The sequence below is a fragment of the Pseudophryne corroboree genome, chromosome 4 (assembly GCF_028390025.1).
Source record: "Pseudophryne corroboree isolate aPseCor3 chromosome 4, aPseCor3.hap2, whole genome shotgun sequence".
NCBI classification, from domain to species: domain Eukaryota; kingdom Metazoa; phylum Chordata; class Amphibia; order Anura; family Myobatrachidae; genus Pseudophryne; species Pseudophryne corroboree.
The window spans coordinates 429,811,815-429,831,956 of record NC_086447.1 but is presented as its reverse complement, the minus strand read 5'-3'; the positions used below and the strand labels follow the sequence as shown (position 1 = coordinate 429,831,956).

Below are 20,142 nucleotides of genomic sequence, written 5' to 3'. Positions count from 1 at the left end.
GATGGGGGGCATATATGGGGACATGAAGGTACGCATCCTTTATGTCCAGAGACACCATAAACTCCCCCTCCTCCATGTTGGCTATTATTGCTCTGAGAGATTCCATTTTGAATTTGAATCTTTTTATGTACAGGTTTAGGGATTTCAGATTCAAAATCGGTCTGACCGTACCGTCCGGTTTCGGGACCACAAATAGGGTTGAATAGTAACCTCTTCCCTGCTGGTGCAGGGGAACCTTGATTATCACTTGCTGTATACACAGCGTTCGAATTGCAGCTAACACTACATCCCTTTCCGATGTGGAAGCTGGTAGGGCCGATTTGAAAAATCGGCTCGGGGGCACATCCTCGAATTCCAATTTGTAACCCTGGGAAACTATTTCCAACACCCAGGGAATCCGGTCCGAACTGACCCAGGCCGGACTGAAAAGTCGAAGACGTGCCCCCACCGGTGCGGACTCCCTCAGGGGAGTCCCAGCGTCATGCTGTGGTTTTTGGAGCAGCCGGGGAGGACTTTTGTTCCTGGGCACCTGCCGAAGCAGGTGCTCTCTTGCCTCTGCCCTTACCTCTGGCGAGGAAAGAGGATCCCCGACCTCTTTTGGACTTGTGCGACCGAAAGGACTGCATCTGATAGGGTGTTGCTTTCTTTTGCTGTTGGGGAATATATGGTAAAAAATTTGATTTACCTGCTGTAGCTGTGGAAACCAGGTCCGTCAGCCCATGCCCAAACAATACATCACCCTTATAGGGTAGCACTTCCATATGTTTTTTGGAATCCGCATCACCCGTCCTCGAATTCCTCCATTGGCGAGTCCATAAGGATCTTCTCGCTGAGATGGACATGGCATTGGCCCTAGAAGCTAGCAATCCAATGTCCCTTTGAGCATCCCTCATAAATAAGACTGCGTCTTTTATATGGGCTAGAGTTAGGAACATAGTATCCTTATCCATAGTATCAAATTGATCTGTCGGCTCATCTGTCCAAGCTGCAATTGCGCTACACACCCATGCCGACGCAATCGTCGGTCTTAACACAGCACCCGTATGAGAATAAATACCCTTTAAGGTAGTTTCTTGCCTGCGATCTGCAGGGTCCTTAAGGGCCGCTGTGTCAGGAGACTGTAGCGCCACTTTCTTGGACAAGCGCGTCAGGGCCTTGTCCACAGTGGGGGGTGATTCCCAAATCTCCCTGTCCTGCTTAGGGAAGGGGTAAGCCATAAAAATTCTTTTGGGTATCTGCGGTCTCTTATCCGGAGTCTCCCAAGCTTTTCCAAAGAACTCCTTTAATTCATGAGATGTGGGAAAATTAATAATCTGTTTCTTTTCCTTAAACATGTGTACCCTTGTGTCGGGGACCGAGGGTTCATCCACAATATGCAACACATCACTTATTGCCACAATCATACACTGAATGGTTTTAGTCACCCTAGGGTGCAATTTTACTTCGTCATAGTCGACACTGGAATCGGAATCCATGTCGGTAGTAGTGTCTTGTGTTAAGGGACGCTTTTGAGACCCCGACGGGCCCTGTGAGTCGGTCCAATCTGAGGATTGACCGCCTGATGTCCCCCCTAAACCAGCCTTATCAAGCCTTTTTTGTAAAGATGCCACACTTGCATGCAACGTATGCCACATGTCCATCCAATCTGGAGTCTGCACAACCGACGGGGACACACCACTCATTTGCTCCACCTCCTCCTTGGAGACGCCTTCCGCCTCAGACATGTCGACACACACGTACCGACACCCCACACACACAGGGATTAACCTATAAGGGGACAAAACCCCAACCAGGTCCTAAGGAGAGACAGAGAAAGAGTATGCCAGCACACACCAGCGCTTTAACAACACTGGAAGAAAATATATATATCCAGATAGCGCTTTTTTATATATATATTATGTCAATTCCCACTCACTGCGTCGCCAAAGTGCCCCCCTCCTCTTTTTTTCCAGCCTGTGTTCAGCAGGGGAGAGACCAGGGAGCCAGCGTTTTCTTTCTCATGCAGCCTCTGTGGAGAAAATGGCGCTGGTTAGTGCTGAGGATCAAGCCCCGCCCACCCGACGGCGGGCTTCGGTCCCAGTGATTTTTCAATAAAATGGCGGGGGATCAGCGATTTACTGCCTCCGCAGTCTAATGCCACTATTTTGTGCCAAAATGTGAGGTTTTTGCTGCCCAGGGCGCCCCCCCCCTGCGCCCTGCACCCTTCAGTGCTGCTCTGTGTGTGTGTGTGACTGGGAGCAATGGCGCGCCTCATGAAGATCTGATGTCTTCTGCCGCCTAAGATGTCTTCTGTCTTCTCTATCCGCTTCTACCTTCAGCATCTGTGAGGAGGACGGCGGCGCTGCTCCGGGACGAACCCCAGGTGAAACCTATGTTCCGACTCCCTCTGGAGCTAATAGTGTCCAGTAGCCTTAGAAGCAGTGCCCAACTTGACAAGCCAGCTCTGCTTCTCTCTCCTCAGTCCCACGATGCAGGGAGCCTGTTGCTAACAGGACTCCCTGAAAATAAAAAACCTAACACAATTCTTTTTCCACAGAAAACTCTGGAGAGCTCTCTGCAGTGCACCCATTCTCCTCTGGGCACAAGATCTAACTGAGGTCTGGAGGAGGGGCATAGAGGGAGGAGCCAGTGCACACCCATAGTCAAAGTTCTTTTTAGGTGCCCTATCTCCTGCGGATCCCGTCTATACCCCATGGTCCTTACGGAATCCCCAGCATCCTCTAGGACGTAAGAGAAACACACTTTCTTCCTTCATAGTCTGTAAACATGTAAACCATCATTGCTGTCCATTGTTTGATTCCTTGGTTACGGCTTATCGTATTGTCGAACAACCATTTTCATTTCTGAGGTTTCAACAAGTGATTTTAGGCATACATTCTAAGTGATGCATACGTTCAAGTAGAAGTTTCATGGCTTATTGCAGTAAATTACACTACCCAGCAAACTGATTTTAGTTAGGCAACACATTTTTGAGTGAAGTTACCAATTACCCAAAAACTACTGAGAGAGCTTTGCGAACTTCCAGCACATACAAACTGATGCTTAGTGCAGAAGAGCAAAATAATAAAAATGCAGTTTTGTGCTTAACACTATCAGAATGTAAAATGAAATAAAGCAACAAAGTTTACCTGAAAGATATATGTTTCAAGTGACAGAATCTGGAAAGCTCAATCTGATTGTGTCCTAGTGACATTTTCCATCAGCGTATCTGCTTACACCATACAGATGTGTCCACATACACCTTTTCTCAGATAGCAGCAAATACCTCCATGTGGCGTGCCATAGACTTTGCGTTTAATCCAAGCCATGCGTCCCGCATACATTTTTGTACAAAATGTGTTTTAGTCGCATCACTAATGTGCCAAAGTACAACGCACACGTACCCAGGACACTGGCATTCAATGTAGTTGCTGTGTGTGACTGTTGGTAACCTGAGTATAAAAACCAAAGGCTAAGGACTGCTATACGTGAGCAGTGCCATGATAGCAGAGAGCCACGTCATGCATCTCTCCACGTATGGTTATGCTTAATCTGCAACTTAATACAAATTCCTTTGCGACAAATGTACTAATTCTAATTGCCCAGTGCACTATAAAAGACTTTGGATGCAGCTAAAATAAGACTCTAAATTCAGATATAAGTACCAAAGTCCGGGAATCGCTACCTGTGGCAGAGCATCTTACGTCACGCCATGCTTCTCCAGGTATATGATTTAGAAAGGATAAGTGTGTAAGGACACATCTGTATATTTGTATGTTCTACAATTGACTGGATGTTGTGCGTTTTATTTTAAATCCGCATTAGAATATAGCTGTCCTGAGCTATTGTTCACTTGTACTCTTGTCCGTTAGCTATCTGTTTCCTCCATTCAGACCATAGATGCTGATAATTTCTACAATATGACATGCCTCCGTTATGTGTTATCCATGGCATCTATCATTCAGTGGCAATTCCACTGGGGAGCTGTATCGCATTATTTTGCCTGTACTCATAAATAAAAAAATAAAAAAAGTTTGTGTTCAATTTATAAGGTGCCTTCAGTTTTACTTTGTTTGTTTCACCTTATTGATCTGCCTGTTTTTCCCCCCAGCTGTTTTTAGGAGCAAAAGCGGCAGGATACAGTTACATATGTCAGACTGTAGATTATTCTGATGATGTTAATGAAGTCAGAGTAAGTATCTGATATCTATGTAAGCGCACTGCATGTGACTTTCCCCATCTCGCCTTATGTATGCTTGTTGCCTGAAATAAATGCTGATGCAAAATTGCAGCTTACAAACTTCCGACTTTTTTTTTTTCAATCGGGAGTCGTAAAAATGGTAATTGAAAAAAAAATTGCTATTGCGATATTGAATTGGAGTAGTTTGTTAACCTTAATATTACTATAGACTAAACGATTTGGTACAATATTTTAAGACCTTTTGGGACGGATTCGGAGTGATGCATAATGTGGTTGCAAATCCGAATGCCTGCAGTCAGTGGAATTCTGATGATACTGTACGCCCGTAGTCTATGACCGATACAGCTGCACGATTGCCTCTGCCTCAGCCCTCTGGTCTCAAGTCCAGCTTTTATTACTATTTACAACACTTGCACCTGCCTCATGCTAGGTACAAGTGATACAATTGAATATGATGTGCACTGTGCATACACATAACTCAAAAAGTTAGTAACTAACTACATGCTCACAAGACGCTGATGTCTTATGCCCATATGCCTCATTGGCACCCAGTAATGCATGTTCCATTGTCATACGAGTCAGTACTTAAAGACGGGTATGCAGCCATACTCTGTTTACTACAAATCGCTAGATGTAACAGCAGCGGACTTGCGTGAGACTAAAATTCATTAATGTTTTTAGTATTGATTGACTTATTTAAAGTACATTAACATACCTTTATTTAGTTTTACTAACAAAGCGTTTTAATCCTTGGCTCACATTTTTTAGTTTTTTTTTTTACTTTTACGTTTTAGTGCCACTTGGGGTTTCATTGTTTTTCAAACTATGGGGCAGATGTATTAAGCCTGGTGAAGTGATAAGTAAAAAGTGATAATGCACCAGCCAATCAGCTCCTAACTGTCATTTTTCAAACCCGTAATGATTGGTTAGTGCATTATTATTACCTTCCACTTATCACATCTCCAGGCTTAATACATCTGTCCCTATATTCTTTGTCTATTAAAATATTTTCTACCTTATTTACCATGTTCTCTGATCTCTTCATTACAGGTAGCTTCTGCTCTCTGGTGGTATTATGTGTCTAAAGGAGTTGAGTACTTTGACACCGTATTTTTCATACTGAGAAAAAAGTTCAATCACATTAGTTTTCTGCATGTATATCACCACTGTACTATGTTTACCTTATGGTGGATTGGAATCAAGTGGGTCGCTGGAGGACAATGTAGGTATCAATTTTACTATTGGAACCTTTACAATTTTAATTTTTTTTCCCCCCCAAGTCTGTTCTTTTAATGTAAAATGTTTTTAATTAAATTTCCTAAAAATGGAAAAACGCTGAAGACAAAAGCACACGTTTCATGCCTAACTTATGTGTGCGCATAGATATAAATAGTGTCTGTATATGTATGTTTATATGTTTGTTTGTTTGTTTGTGTGTGTGAGAGAGTGTGTAAGTATTGTATATCTGTCTTATCTTTATAAATTTTTACATTACTCCTCCAGCTAACTTATGGTTAAGATTCAATTTGGTGTTTTTATTTATTTATTTTAGATGTTATGGTGTTTTAATAATTAAATGTGGTTATAAAAAAAAGTTATCTAATGTTTTTGAAATTGACCCATTAATAAACTTGTAACCAAGAACTATTAATTGGAAGTTTTGTAACTCTTATGTTTGGAAACTACAGATGTAACCACGCTCATCTATCCTCCGTGTGGTGTTAAGTGTGAAACACTAGTCTCATTACGTTTCCCTGCGCCTTGTCACAGCGTGACATATTCAGTCAGTGTATGGATTCTCCAGCAGGTGCAATACTGGCGTTCGTCCACCAGGTGTCACTTTTCAAAAACACAATTGCGCATGTGTGAAGTCTCCATTGTAAAGTCAAACGATGCTTGTAGTTTTTTTTTTTTTTTTTTTAGTTTTTTTTTTTTTAATAGATGCTTTTTTTTATTTACATCTCAAATGCACCAAACACTATAAAGTATGTTGGATATAATGTAATGTATATTTAACAATCCTTGTAAGGCATGTTAGCATTATACATGCACCGCAAGATGCCTGGCGTGAGTAAATCATTCCCGGCCAGCTCTGCTAACTTTGGGTGCCTTTTCTTTTTCTTTCTGTAAATGCATCTTAATCGCATCACTATGCAAGTAGGATGCACAAGCAGACTGTTGAGTAAAGTTATATTCGGCATGCCTATATTCAGTGTGAGACTGCAGATGTAACTGCATACAATCATTTTAATCAGCAGAAACTGCTTGTGCATCCTATACGCATAGCGATGCATATAAGGTATTGCTGGCTGTGTGTGTCGGAGATGCACAATCAGTTCAATGCAAGCAGATCTTTTTCTGTGTTTTCATTCTTAGTTACAGTGTGTGATCACTTTATACAATGATCCTGGGGCTTAGCATTCATTTGTAAGGCATGTTAGCGTTGTGTGAGCACACTGCAGAATTGATTGGCGCTAGCTGAACAATGGCCCTCATTCCGAGTTGTTCGCTCGCAAGCTGCTTTTAGCAGCTTTGCACACGCTAAGCCGCCGCCTACTGGGAGTGAATCTTAGCTTATCAAAATTGCGAACGAAAGATTCGCAATATTGCGAAAAGACTTCTCTGTGCAGTTTCTGAGTAGCTCGAGACTTACTCTTCCAGTGCGATCAGTTCAGTGCTTGTCGCTTTATACATTGGTCAGGTTGCTGGATCTTTTCAGATTTGTCCACAAACACAGCTGTACAGATCGAAGAGCGTTTCTTTATCGTGGTTGGACAATGACTATATACATGGTCAAATGTGAGTAATGTGACTCCACATTAACTATCCATTCAACATCTGATGGCACGTCATAAACTGTGGATTTGGACTAGTTACCAGCCCGTCAAAATGACGGAACAGCATAACAGTAACGTCAGTGCCAGCAGCTGTGTGCGCCCGAATGGAGCAACACTTGAATTGCTTCATCAGGCGCCATCTAGTTGCTGCCGACGTTCAATACACTTAAATTCCCCCATAGAGGTGAGTATCAGTATTACCCCTTTGTTATATAGGATTGGCAGTATTTCTGTGACCATACGTCTGGTAATTTGCACCCAGTTAGGTCTAAAATGGCCTTAATTGCATTTCAAAATGTAACGTGTATGTGCAGCTTAAAATGACTAGCTGACAAACTTTTTGTACTTGAATTGTCAAAGCTGTTTAAATGATTCAGTCTTATTTATTTAAAATGACCTTTATAACGCTGACGTGTTTCTTATTCCTATACAGCCTTTTTTGGTGCACACATGAACACCTTGATACATGTTGTCATGTACTTGTATTACGGCTTAGCTGCTTGTGGGCCTCATCTTCAGAAGTATCTCTGGTGGAAGCGATATTTGACAATATTACAGTTGGTAAATTGACTTTTTTTCTTTTGTGTTTATTTTGTGTGAAATTCGTGTAAGTATACAATACTGTGTAAAAGTTTTATGCAATTGTGGAAAAAATGCTGCAAAGTAGGAATGCTTTCAAAAATGTTAATACTTTATTTTTAGCAATTCACAAAATGCAAAGTGAATGAACAGAAAATAAATCTAAATCGAATCAATATTTGGTGTAACCAACCACCCTTTGCCTTCAAAACAGTACCAATTCTACTAGGTACACTTGCACAAAGTCAGGAATTCTTAGGCAGTCTTAGTGCATTACAACATTTCAGTGCCAAGCCTGATGGCTGCGGGAGATGACGTCATTGTGCTGAGCCCAAGCTCAGTAGTGAGAAGCAATGCGTATTATCACCATGGTAACGGCAGCGCAGGATAGGAAAAACACAATGGCAGATACAGATTAGTATCCTGCACTGCTGTTACCATGGTGATTATACACATTGCTTCTGACTACTGAGCTTGAGCTCAGCATGATAACGTCATCTCCTGTGGCTGCCGGGCAGGTTCGTGGTCTCGATCCCGGAGCTGGCGTTCACTCTTTTGGTGTTAGTTGTTATAAAGTTATGTTTATTCGCACTTATTTTTCGTTAAACCTAACGACCGTGCTTGGCACTGAAACGTTGTTATGCACTAAGACTGCTTGCCGGCATTTATTGTCGTGAGTGCCGCACCTCTATTCTGCTATATCTATTTTCTCTGACGTCCTAGTGGATGCTGGGGACTCCGTAAGGACCATGGGGATATAGCGGCTCCGCAGGAGACAGGGCACAATAATAAAAGCTTTAGGATCAGGTGGTGTGCACTGGCTCCTCCCCCTATGACCCTCCTCCAAGCCTCAGTTAGATTTTTGTGCCCGGCCGAGAAGGGTGCAATCTAGGTGGCTCTCCTGAGCTGCTTAGAATAAAAGTTTAAGTTAGGTTTTTTTCTTTCAGTGAGACCTGCTGGCAACAGGCTCACTGCTACGAGGGACTTAGGGGAGAGAAGTAAACTCACCTGCGTGCAGGATGGATTTGCTTCTTAGGCTACTGGACACCATTAGCTCCAGAGGGAGTCGGAACACAGGTCTCACCCTGGGGTTCGTCCCGGAGCCGTGCCGCCGACCCCCCTTGCAGATGCCGAAGTTGAAGAGGTCCAGAGTCCAGAAACAGGCGGCAGAAGACTTTCAGTCTTCATAAGGTAGCGCACAGCACTGCAGCTGTGCGCCATTGTTGTCACACTTCACCAACAGTCACCAACTGTCACTGAGGGTGCAGGGCGCTGGGGGGGGCGCCCTGGGCAGCAATGTATAATACCTTTTTATGGCTAAAATACATCACATATAGCCCTTGAGGCTATATGGATGTATTTAACCCCTGCCAGATCTCACAAACTCCGGGAGAAGAGCCCGCCGAAAAGGGGGCGGGGCCTGTTCTCCTCAGCACACGGCGCCATTTTCCTGCTCAGCTCTGCTGTGAGGAAGGCTCCCAGGCTCTCCCCTGCACTGCACTACAGAAACAGGGTTAAAACAGAGAGGGGGGGCACTTATTTGGCGATATGATTACATATATAAAAATGCTATAAGGGAAAACACTTGTATAAGGGGGTTGTCCCTGTATAATTATAGCGTTTTTGGTGTGTGCTGGCAAACTCTCCCTCTGTCTCCCCAAAGGGCTAGTGGGGTCCTGTCCTCTATCAGAGCATTCCCTGTGTGTGTGCTGTGTGTCGGTACGTGTGTGTCGACATGTAGGAGGACGATGTTGGCTGAGGAGGCAGAGCAAATTGCCTGTATTGGTGATGTCACTCTCTAGGGAGTCGACACTGGAATGGATGGCTTATTTAGGAATTACGTGATAATGTCAACACGCTGCAAGGTCGGTTGACGACATGAGACGGCCGGCAAACAAATTAGTACCTGTCCAGGCGTCTCAGACACCGTCAGGGGCTTGTAAAAACGCCCATTTACCTCAGTCGGTTGACACAGACACGGACACTGACTCCAGTGTCGACGGTGAATAAACAAACGTATTTTCCTTTAGGGCCACACGTTTCATGTTAAGGGCAATGAAGGAGGTGTTACATATTTCTGATACTACAAGTACCACAAATAAGGGTATTATGTAGGGTGTGAATAAACTACTTGTAGTTTTTCCTGAATCAGATAAATTAAATGAAGTGTGTGATGATACGTGGGTTTCCTCCGATAGAAAATTATTGGCGATATACCCTTTCCCGCCAGAAGTTAGGGCGAGTTGGGAAACACACCTTAGGGTGGATAAGGCGCTCACACGCTTATAAAAACAAGGGGCGTTACCGTCTCCAGATACGGCAGCCCTCAAGGAGCCAGCTGATAGGAAGCTGAAAAATATCCTAAAAGTATATACACACATACTGGTGTTATACTACGACCAGCAATCGCCTCAGCCTGGATGTGCAGCGCTGAGGGGGCTTGGTCGGATTTCCTGACTGAAAATATTGATACCCTTGACAGGGACAAGATTTTATTGACTATAGATGCATTTCTATATATGCGAGATGCGCAGAGGGATATTTGCATTCTGGCATCAAGAGTAAATGTGATGTCCATATCTGCCAGACGAAGACACGACAGTGGTCAGGTGATGCAGATTCCAGACGGCACATGGAAGTATTGCCGTATAAAGGGGCGGTCCATCGGACCTGGTGGCCATGGCAACAGCTGAAAAATCCACCTTTTGTTACCCCAAGTCACATCTCAGCAGAAAAGGACACAGTCTTTTCAGTCTCAGTCCTTTCGTCCCCATAAGGGCAGGCGGGCAAAAGGGCCAGTCATATCTGCCCAGGGGTAGAGGAAAGGGAAGAAGACTGCAGCAGGCAGCCCATTCCCAGGAACAGAAGCCCTCCACAGCTTCTGCCAAGTCCGCAGCATGACGCTGGGGCAGTACAAGCGGACTCAGGTGCGGTAGGGGGTCATCTCAAGAGTTTCAGCACGCAGGGGGCTCACTGACAAGTGGACTCCTGGATCCTACACGTAGTATCCCAGGTGTACATTGGAAATTCGAGACGTCTCCCCCTCACAAGTTCCTGAAGTCTGCTTTACCAACGTCTCCCTCCGACAGGGAGGCAGTATTGGGAACAATTCACAGGCTGTATTCCCAGCAGGTGATAATCAAAGTACCCCTTCTACAACAAGGGAAGGGGTATTATCCCACACTATATTGTGGTACTGAAGCCAGACGGCTCGGTGAGATCTGAAATATTTGAACACTTACATACAAGCGTTCAAATCAAGATGGAGTCACTCAGAGTAGTGATAGCGAACCAGGAAGAAGGGGACGATATGGTGTCACTGGATATCAGGGACGCTTACCTACATGTCCAAATTTGCCTTCTCACCAAGGGTACCTCAGGTCCGTGGTACAGAACTGTCACTATCAGTTCAGACGCTGCCGTTTGGATTGTCCACGGCACCCCGGGTCTTTACCAAGGTAATGGCCGAAATGATGATTCTTCTTAAAAGAAATATTGACGCTTTCCTGATAAAGGCAAGGTCCAGAGAACAGTTGGAGGTCGGAGTAGCACTATCTTAAGTAGTTCTACGACAGCACGAGTGGATTCTAAATATTCCAAAATCGCAGTTTTTTCCGACGACACGAACCTTTCCGTGGGATCTGCTGGAAAAATGGTCCGGATCGCATCTTCAGATGCATCAGCGGATAACCCTGTCTCCAAGGACAAGGGTGTTTCTTCTGCGGTGGCTGCAGAGTGCTCATCTATGAAAGGGCCGCAGATTCGGCATTCAGGACTGGGTCCTGGTGACCACGGATGCCAGCCTGAGTGGCTGGGGAGCAGTCACACAAGGAAAAAATTTCCAGAGAGTGTGATCAAGTCTGGAGACTTCTCTCCACATAAATATACTGGAGCTAAGGGCAATTTACAATGCTCTAAGCTTAGCAAGACCTCTGCTTCAAGGTCAGCCGGTATTGATCCAGTGGGACAACATCACGGCAGTCGCCCACGTAAACAGGGCGGCACAAGAAGCAGGAGGGAAATGGCAGAAACTACAAGGATTCTTCGCTGGGCGAAAAATCATGTGATAACACTCTCAGCAGTGTTCATTCCGGGAGTGGAAAACTGGGAAGCAGACTTCCTCAGCAGGCATGACCTCTACCCGGGAGAGTGGGGACTTCATCGGGAAGTCTTCCACATGATTGTAAACCGTTGGGAAAAACCAAAGGTGGACATGATGGCGTCCCGCCTGAACAAAAAACTAGACAGATATTGCGCCAGGTCAAGGGACCCTCAGGCAATAGCGGTGGACGCTCTGGTAACACTGTGGGTGTACCAGTCAGAGTATGTGTTCCCTCCTATGCCTCTCATACCAAAAGTACTGAGAATCATGAGAGGGAGATGAGTAAGAACGATACTCGTGGTTCCGGATTGGCCAAGAAGGACTTGGTACCCGAAACTTCAAGAGATGTTCACGGAAGACCCGTGGCCTCTACCTTTAAGAAAGGACCTGCTCCAGCAGGGGCCTTGTCTGTTCCAAGACTTACCGCGACCGCGTTTGACGGCATGGCGGTTGAACGCCGGATCCTGAAAGGGCATTCCAGATGAAGTCATCCCTACCCTGGTCAAAGACAGGAAGGATGTAACCGCAAAACATTTTCACCGCATTTGGTGAAGATATGTTGCGTGGTGTGAGGCCAAGAAGGCCCCTACAGAGGAATTCCAACTGGGTCGTTTCCTACATTTCCTGAAAACAGGACTGTCTATGGGCCTAAAATTAGGGTCCATTAAGGTTCAAATTTCGGCCCTGTCGAATTTCTTCCAGAAAGAACTGGCTTTAGTGCCTGACGTTCAGATGTTTGTAAAAGGGGTACTGCATATACAGCCTCATTTTGTGCCCCAGTGGCACCTTGGGATCTCAATGTTGGTTTGAGTTTCCTAAAGTCACATTGGTTTGAACCACTCACCACTGTGGACTTAAAATATCTCACATGGAAGGTGACGATGCGATTAGCCCTGGCTTCAGCCAGGCGTGTGTCAGAATTGGCGGCTTTATCATATATAAAGCCCTTACTTAATTTTTCATTCTGACAGGGCAGAATTGAGGACTCGTCCTTAATTTCTCCTTAAGGTGTTTTCTGTTTTTCACATGAACCAACCTATTGTGGTACCTGCGGGTACTAGGGACTTGGAGGACTCCAAGTTACTTGACGTTGTCAGGGCCCTGAAAAATATGTTTCCAGGACGGCTGGAGTCAGAAAATCTGACTCGCTGTTTAGCCTGTATGCACCCAACAAGATGGGTGCTCCTGCTTCTAAGCAGACGATTGCTCGCTGGATTTGTAATACAATTCAGTTTACACATTCTGTGGCAGGCCTGCCACAGCCAAAATCTGTAAAAGCCCATTCCAAAAGGAAGGGGGCTCATCTTGGGCGACTGCCCGAGGGGTCTCGGCTTTACAACTTTGCCGAGCAGTTACTTGGTCAGGGGCAAACACGTTTGCTAAATTCTACAAATTTGATACCCTGGCTGAGGAGGACATGGAGTCTCTCATTCGGTGCTGCAGGGTCATCCGCACTCTCCCGCCCGTTTGGGAGCTTTGGTATAATCCCCATGGTCCTTACGGAGTCCCCAGCATCCACTAGGACGTCAGAGAAAATAAGATTTTACTTACCGATAAATCTATTTCTCGTAGTCCGTAGTGGATGCTGGGCGCCCATCCCAAGTGCGGATTGTCTGCAATACTTGTACATAGTTATTGTTACAAAAATCGGGTTATTCTTGTTGTGAGCCATCTTGTCAGAGGCTCCTTCGTTGTTATCATACTGTTAACTGGGTTCAGATCACAGGTTGTACGGTGTGATTGGTGTGGCTGGTATGAGTCTTACCCGGGATTCAATATCCTTCCTTATTATGCACGCTCGTCCGGGCACAGTATCCTAACTGAGGCTTGGAGGAGGGTCATAGGGGGAGGAGCCAGTGCACACCACCTGATCCTAAAGCTTTTATTATTGAGCCCTGTCTCCTGCGGAGCCGCTATATCCCCATGGTCCTTACGGAGTCCCCAGCATCCACTACGGACTACGAGAAATAGATTTATCGGTAAGTAAAATCTTATTTTCTGTGAGGGCACCGGCTAAAGTTTTGTGTGCTGCTTTTGGACATGCCAGTCTCCCTATTGGACAGGTATTTAAAATCTCTTGTCGTAAACAAGTCCTTGTAGTGAACTACACACTTTTTGACTTCACATACTTTCCAAGGTATAATTTGAAGTTGATCTTTCAGATGTCTATAATGAGTCCCTTATACCAGAGAAGACCCAACATATACCTGTACAACAATCCAGTTGGTTTAATTTTACATTTTATTAAAACACTTAAAGTGTTTTTTAAACTGTTTTCATAAGAGTTTAAAAGCAATCCTTACATCACACAATTATCTTGTTCTTTGTGGTTTAGATGTAAAGCTGTCTCCCCTTGCCGGGGGAACTCAAAGACGGCCTGTTCTGTCCACTCCGGACAAGAAACTACCACCCAACGCATTTCATCAGTCATGACTACCTCAGGGGTGTTTAATGAATATGTGTTGATGAGACTTCTAGATGAATTGTATTGGTCGTCACCTTGATAGAAGGGTCTTTTATTAGAACAGGCTTAGGGTTTAATTGGCTCCTTTTACCAGACCTTTTTCTTGAACTCCTGTATAGAGTCAACACATGTGGTCAAAATGAAGGTCAGGTGAATCCCTTCTATCAAGGCGACGACCAGTACACATCGTCTAGAAGTCTCATAAACTCTCATTCATTAAACACCCCTCAGGAGACTCCTGAGTTTGGGGCCTTTTGCTCCTGGATGCCACCCTACTTCCCCAGTTACATGAGTGGGGGCTCGATGGTAAGATTCATGGCAAATCGGGTCATCAGGGCCCTGTTCCCCATTGCACAAAGCCATGAATCCCAGAAGGTATAATTTTAAAAAATACACATACAGATATGTCCCCATATATCTAGCCTCAATACGCCATGCAGCATGAGATGCCGGACACAAGGGAGTTGACAATTCCTGTGCAGCTCTGCAAGCGGCAGGCGTTTTTTGTTTTTTTTGCTGAAAATTTGTCTCAGTTGCAACGTGATGCGGCTAGTTTTCACCAGGAGATTGTGCTGAGTAATTTTTTATGCAACACTTTTATATTTATGTGCACCTGAGTCTGTATACGAAGCACATATATATATATATATATATATATATATATATATACACACGAGTGTTGCATATCAAATTAATCAGCTCCGTCTACTGAGGAGTACTCATGTACTCATCATATTTGTGACTAAGATGCATTTGATGCAAAAATGATGCCCAGAGCTGGCAGTCTTACAGGACTGGGTGTGTCAAGAGGGGCTGTTTGGCACGACTGCAGCAAATATGTATATAGACATATCTGTATACATTAGTTTAATCAATATGTCTTATAGAATACTACTGTTAGTGAATGGATTCTGGTAAAATATTTAAAATTGTTCAAGGATGTTCTAATTGTTTCTGTTGGATTTCAGATCCAGTTCCATGTCACTATTGGCCACACTGCCCTGTCTCTGTACATTGATTGCCCTTTTCCAAAATGGATGCACTGGGCGCTGATTGTATATGCCATCACCTTCATAGTTCTCTTTGTTAACTTCTACTACCGGACATACAAGGAGCCCAAGGCATCATCACGGAGTGGAAAAGCTGTACAAAACGGGAAAGCAGTTATAAACGGAGTAGCAGTTACAAACGGCACAGTGAACAAATCAGACAACAACAAAGTGTGTGTAGAAAATGGACGGAGAAAGAGGAAAGGGAAAGCAAAGAGGGAGTAATGCGCTCCAAGCCTTATTCTGTTTGCTGGTTTGACGTCCCCCTTTGAGAGAGAGAGAGCTATTTCGATTAGGTATTTCTTGTTTGATCAAGCATTATAAAAGCTTTTTAGGTAGAAATCTTGACTTGTTGGCTGTTTTTCCTTATATATTATGGAACTTTGAACTGTTCTTCATTTATTCCTTCCAGTCTCTGGTGCACAGTATAGTAACGTTCTATTTTTAATCTGTTTCTCTGGAGGGATGAATGACTGTCTCTGTTGGATTGTGCACAGCGAGGGAGTTCCTTGAAAATATGTTGTAGCAGCAAAGAGGATTCTATAACCAGTAATTCAGATGATTAAGGGGGAGGCAGAAATCTCTGAAAGAAAAATAAACCAAGGGATCATTCTATTATCTTTTAGAGAAGCATGTCAAAATATTATGGTACATTATCCCTGCTTAGCTGTGAGAATGATGCAATTATGTTTAATTGCTCCTAGAATAAGAAAAAACATCAAGGCGGAGTCTGTCTGGAGCAGCTAGCAGCGTGCAAAGGAGCCATAGTCTTGTTTATAGCACTAGGATATTACTAATATCCACACCTGCTTGTAAGCAAACATCTGTTGGATAAAAAGTTTTCCCAAAATTACTCAAATTTCTAATCATAACATAAACATCCTAACATAAAATGTCAGCATCAAACTGTAATGATTAACTGGAAGCAGGTATAATAAAGAAGTAATGCATTCTTTTATTTAACAAAAAGTATTAAGAGAAGGTGCAATTGATTCTTTAAATGTCAAATGACTGAAAAGTATGTACTGTATTTAGAATAATGCACTCCTTACTGTCCGTGATATGGATATTACAAGTTACTGTGAATGTCTGCAAGAGGTAGCAGGCCGAGGACTTTTATACAGATCCCAAAAATACAACTTGATTTCTAATGTCTTTGAACATTACCGTGCACAGGTTGTACTAGTGGACACTATAGTGGTAACAATAGTGCTCTCTGGTTAAACAGATCTGGGAGCAAAGCAAGCAGCTTGTAACACTGCAGGTGGGGCAGATTTATACTGAAATCTAAATTGCCCTTTAACAATAAAACTTACTAACACTTGTGGGCTACTTGCAAAAGCCGCTCCTATTTATCCCACATCCAAAAAAACAAGAAATGTATGTACACCCCCCGCAGTGCAACATGGTTTGTTCCAGGTGCATAATGATTCCCTTTTTTTTTTTTTTTTTTTTTTTGCTTTGCTCACAAGTCATCTCATTATGTACAAATGTTATACATACAGTATATTAATATCACACAAAATGTGAAAGTACTGTATATGCCACAAGTATGTATGTATGTATATTATACGTATACATGATATAACCTTTTCAGTAATGTATTTTGAATCTGTATTATGCTGCTTTTTAGGTATACTTTTTTCCCCCCGATAAAGAACAAGTTACTTATTGACTGTTAAAAGCTTTACATACAGTTCAGCACCTTTGATTGTTATGTTATGACATATTGAGCCATTTTTATTTAAATGGTTTGGAATGTTTTATTTCAATTGCCTTGGTTTAAGGTTTGGAAGATTCAGTCCAACACAACAACCAGTCTCTTCATTATATTTTAGTGCTTTTTAAAATGAGCCCTATATAATATATAGTTTCAATTGTCTATACTTTCCGAGGAGGTGGCAGCTGTATTTGTCAGCCTGAAGAGCCACTTGGGAGCATATATAGGATATGCCTGGTGCTCTGCTTCCTAGTATTGTCACCCAACAAGAGGGTGCCGTTTTACGTGAAATGTAATGGGCGTCCAGTTACTGTCACCTACTGACACAATCAATTGAATATTGCCCTGTCTAAAGTGACGGGAGATCCGGCATGGGAGTGGGCAAAAGAACAATTGAATAACCCCTTGAATGTTGGCATAACTCTTTTCCAAATTCAGGGTTTGCAGTGCACTTGGTTATCCTTTTGTTGGCCCGTTAGAATACTTTCCCGGATAGTTTATCACATATGTGTGTGTCCCTCCATTGGTTGAACAGCACTGTGCTGATTAATGTGTAAAGTTACTAGAAATTAATGTTTGACAATTCTGTAAGACTTTAGCTGACACAGTACGAAAACAGCATCTATTGCATCTGGTCACCCCTGGATTCACTCTGATATGAATGCTTATAGTACAATATTTTATTGCAAGACCCCTGGAAGACCTTTTATCAATATGGCATTTACATTTAAGGGGTCTTTTTCATATTGGGGTTTGTTTTTTTCACACCTTAAATGTTGCTAAAATCATGTTCTCTGTTTTTCATTTTGTGTGCTGTTTTTCAGTATCCTAAAGTACCTGTTGTTCACTGCCTGTTACAATACTGGAGTTTGGTAAAAATGTTATTTGTTATTTATGTCTGTACCCTATTTATCTTTATTTGCTGCTCATAGTAACATTACTGTACTATTTAACAAAAATGTCTCGTTTTGGGAAGTAGCACTTTTAGTTTATACTTGCATACACATTAATAGAATGGGCATAGTTTATGAATTAATTTATGCAAACATGCATATTTGAAATGGCAAGAATTTCTTTTATTTAAATAAATAAAGGAATTGAGCCATATTATACAAATGACAATACACTTTTTTTTTTAATTAACATTTTTCTTTTTTTAATAACTTACAAGCACAGAACATCAATGAACAATATGTTAAAATGTTTTATGTATGTTGTGGATTTATTTTGTATTCATTTTGGGGTCATTTATGTGATATGTTCTCATGTCTGCGAAGGACCTACAGAAAGACGTGTTGTAAGTTACATGTGGTATTTATTTCTTCATGTGCTCCTCATAAACTGTTAGGGGGGGGTTAATGTCTGTTACTAATGCTGTGTGTGTTATCTGTCCAAACATTTCATTTCCAAATGTGATGCTGAAATTGCAGCCTATGTGGCATGCATGAGGAAAAGGACAAAGCATGATCTTGTGTATATATATATCTATCATAGAGGACACTTCATTCTACATGTGCAGTAGGCAAGGTGATTGTGTTGGATGTAACCTTGTGCCACTATTGGACAATAATATGTAAAAAATAATGTATAGCACTAAATTGAATAATGTACATTAAATCACTGTAGTGCTTATAATTAACTGAATGGGTGCATCATGGTCTCTTGCTCATCTAAGCAGCAGATTGCTGGGTTATTAGTAAAACACTTTCTCTAATGCAGCAGAAGGGTTTGGAGGAGATGCATCAAACCTTGGAGAAGGAGAAAATGGATGGTGATACAGTGGATCTAGTGTGTCGACAGTGTCTAGGTCGACACACATTTAGGTCGACACCTATTGGTCGATAGTGAGTAGGGCAACAATGGAAATAGGTCGACACAGCAATTAGGTCGACACCAACCAGGTCGACATGGGGTTTTGTGTCATTTTCTTCGTAAAGTGACCGGGAACCCCAATTAGTGTACCGCGTCCCCTCACATGGCTCACTTCGCTCGCCATCCTTCAGGCAAGGTGCCTCGTTGCGCTCAGCACACTCAATTGTAGTCCACGTGGATCGTAAAGTAAAAAAAAAAAGTAAAAAAGTAAACTCATGTTGACCTTTCTCATGTCGACCTATTTCCTGTGTTTACCTACTCACTGTCGACCAATAGGTGTCGACCTAATGTGTGTTGACCTAGACACTGTCGACCCAGAGTCCGGATACTGATACCGTTCCAATCAGTCAGCTACTGCCATGTTACAGGTTAATTCTAAAAATGACAGGAGCTGATTGGTTGGTACTTTACTCTCTCCAAGGTTTGATACACTTCCCTCTTTTAGTGGCACATTTGTAGACTTGCTGAGTAGATTGTTTTGATCATACAGACGGGCTGGGCCAGTGATTTCACAGTAACTAAAATACCTGCAGATCCCACTGGGACGCTGTTCTAAAGACACTGGAGGAAATTCGGCTGCCTGTAATGATGTAGGAGGGTAATCCTGTTTATCAGTGATGCTTGATAATACTGAACGGGGTTTTTGTTTCTGGGTCATAGAAATATAATTTCATTTTATTTTATTAGCTGGCAGATACATCATGAAAAAGCCTCCCCTGTACATTTACATTCCTAAAGCACACGTGTAAGAACCCATCTAGGTGTGATAATGCCACTTGGTTATATCTGATACAATTGCACTGCATATTGTAAGTGTAGTCCTAGTCTCAGACTAAGCAGAGTTTGAGCCATATTGGTCCATTTATATCCTAGCTGTACCTGAAACACAATCCTGCGATGGTTAAAGCTGTAACTGCAAGCTGCTGTTTCAATAAAATGTGTCATGATATCTGATTGTTTTCCTTCTTCTACTATATAAATGGTGCAGTGTTTTGATGGATTTTATGGTAAATGTTCCACACAAAGCCTACGCCTGGTACACACCAAAAGACATGCAAACAATACGATGTCACTTACGATTTCCCTTGAACTGCTGGACACGATATAGGGGGTAATTCAGCAGCAAATTTGTTAGCAGTTGGCCAAACCCATGTGCACTGCAGGTGTGGCAGATATAACAAGTGCAGAGAGAGTAGATATGGGTGGGGTGTGTTCAAACTGAAATCTAAATTGCAGTGTAAAATTAAGCAGCCAGTATTTACCCTGCATAGAAACGAAATAACCCACCCAAATCTAACTCTCTCTGCAAATATTACATCTGCCACACCTGCAGTGCACA

At 42.9% G+C, this 20,142-nt stretch overlaps 1 protein-coding gene across 1 annotated transcript in view; it reads left to right on the top strand.

The window, feature by feature from the left end:
• The window catches only part of ELOVL4 (ELOVL fatty acid elongase 4), a 99,782-nt gene extending 80,030 nt beyond the window's left edge, over positions 1-19,752 (top strand). Inside the window, exons 3-6 of the mRNA XM_063916875.1 lie at positions 4,091-4,171; positions 5,231-5,402; positions 7,451-7,578; positions 15,131-19,752. Coding sequence (XP_063772945.1) covers positions 4,091-4,171; positions 5,231-5,402; positions 7,451-7,578; positions 15,131-15,436 — 687 coding nt within the window. The 3' untranslated portion in view covers positions 15,437-19,752. The remainder of the gene's footprint in view (positions 1-4,090; positions 4,172-5,230; positions 5,403-7,450; positions 7,579-15,130) is intronic.
• Positions 19,753-20,142: the final 390 nt, after the last annotated feature.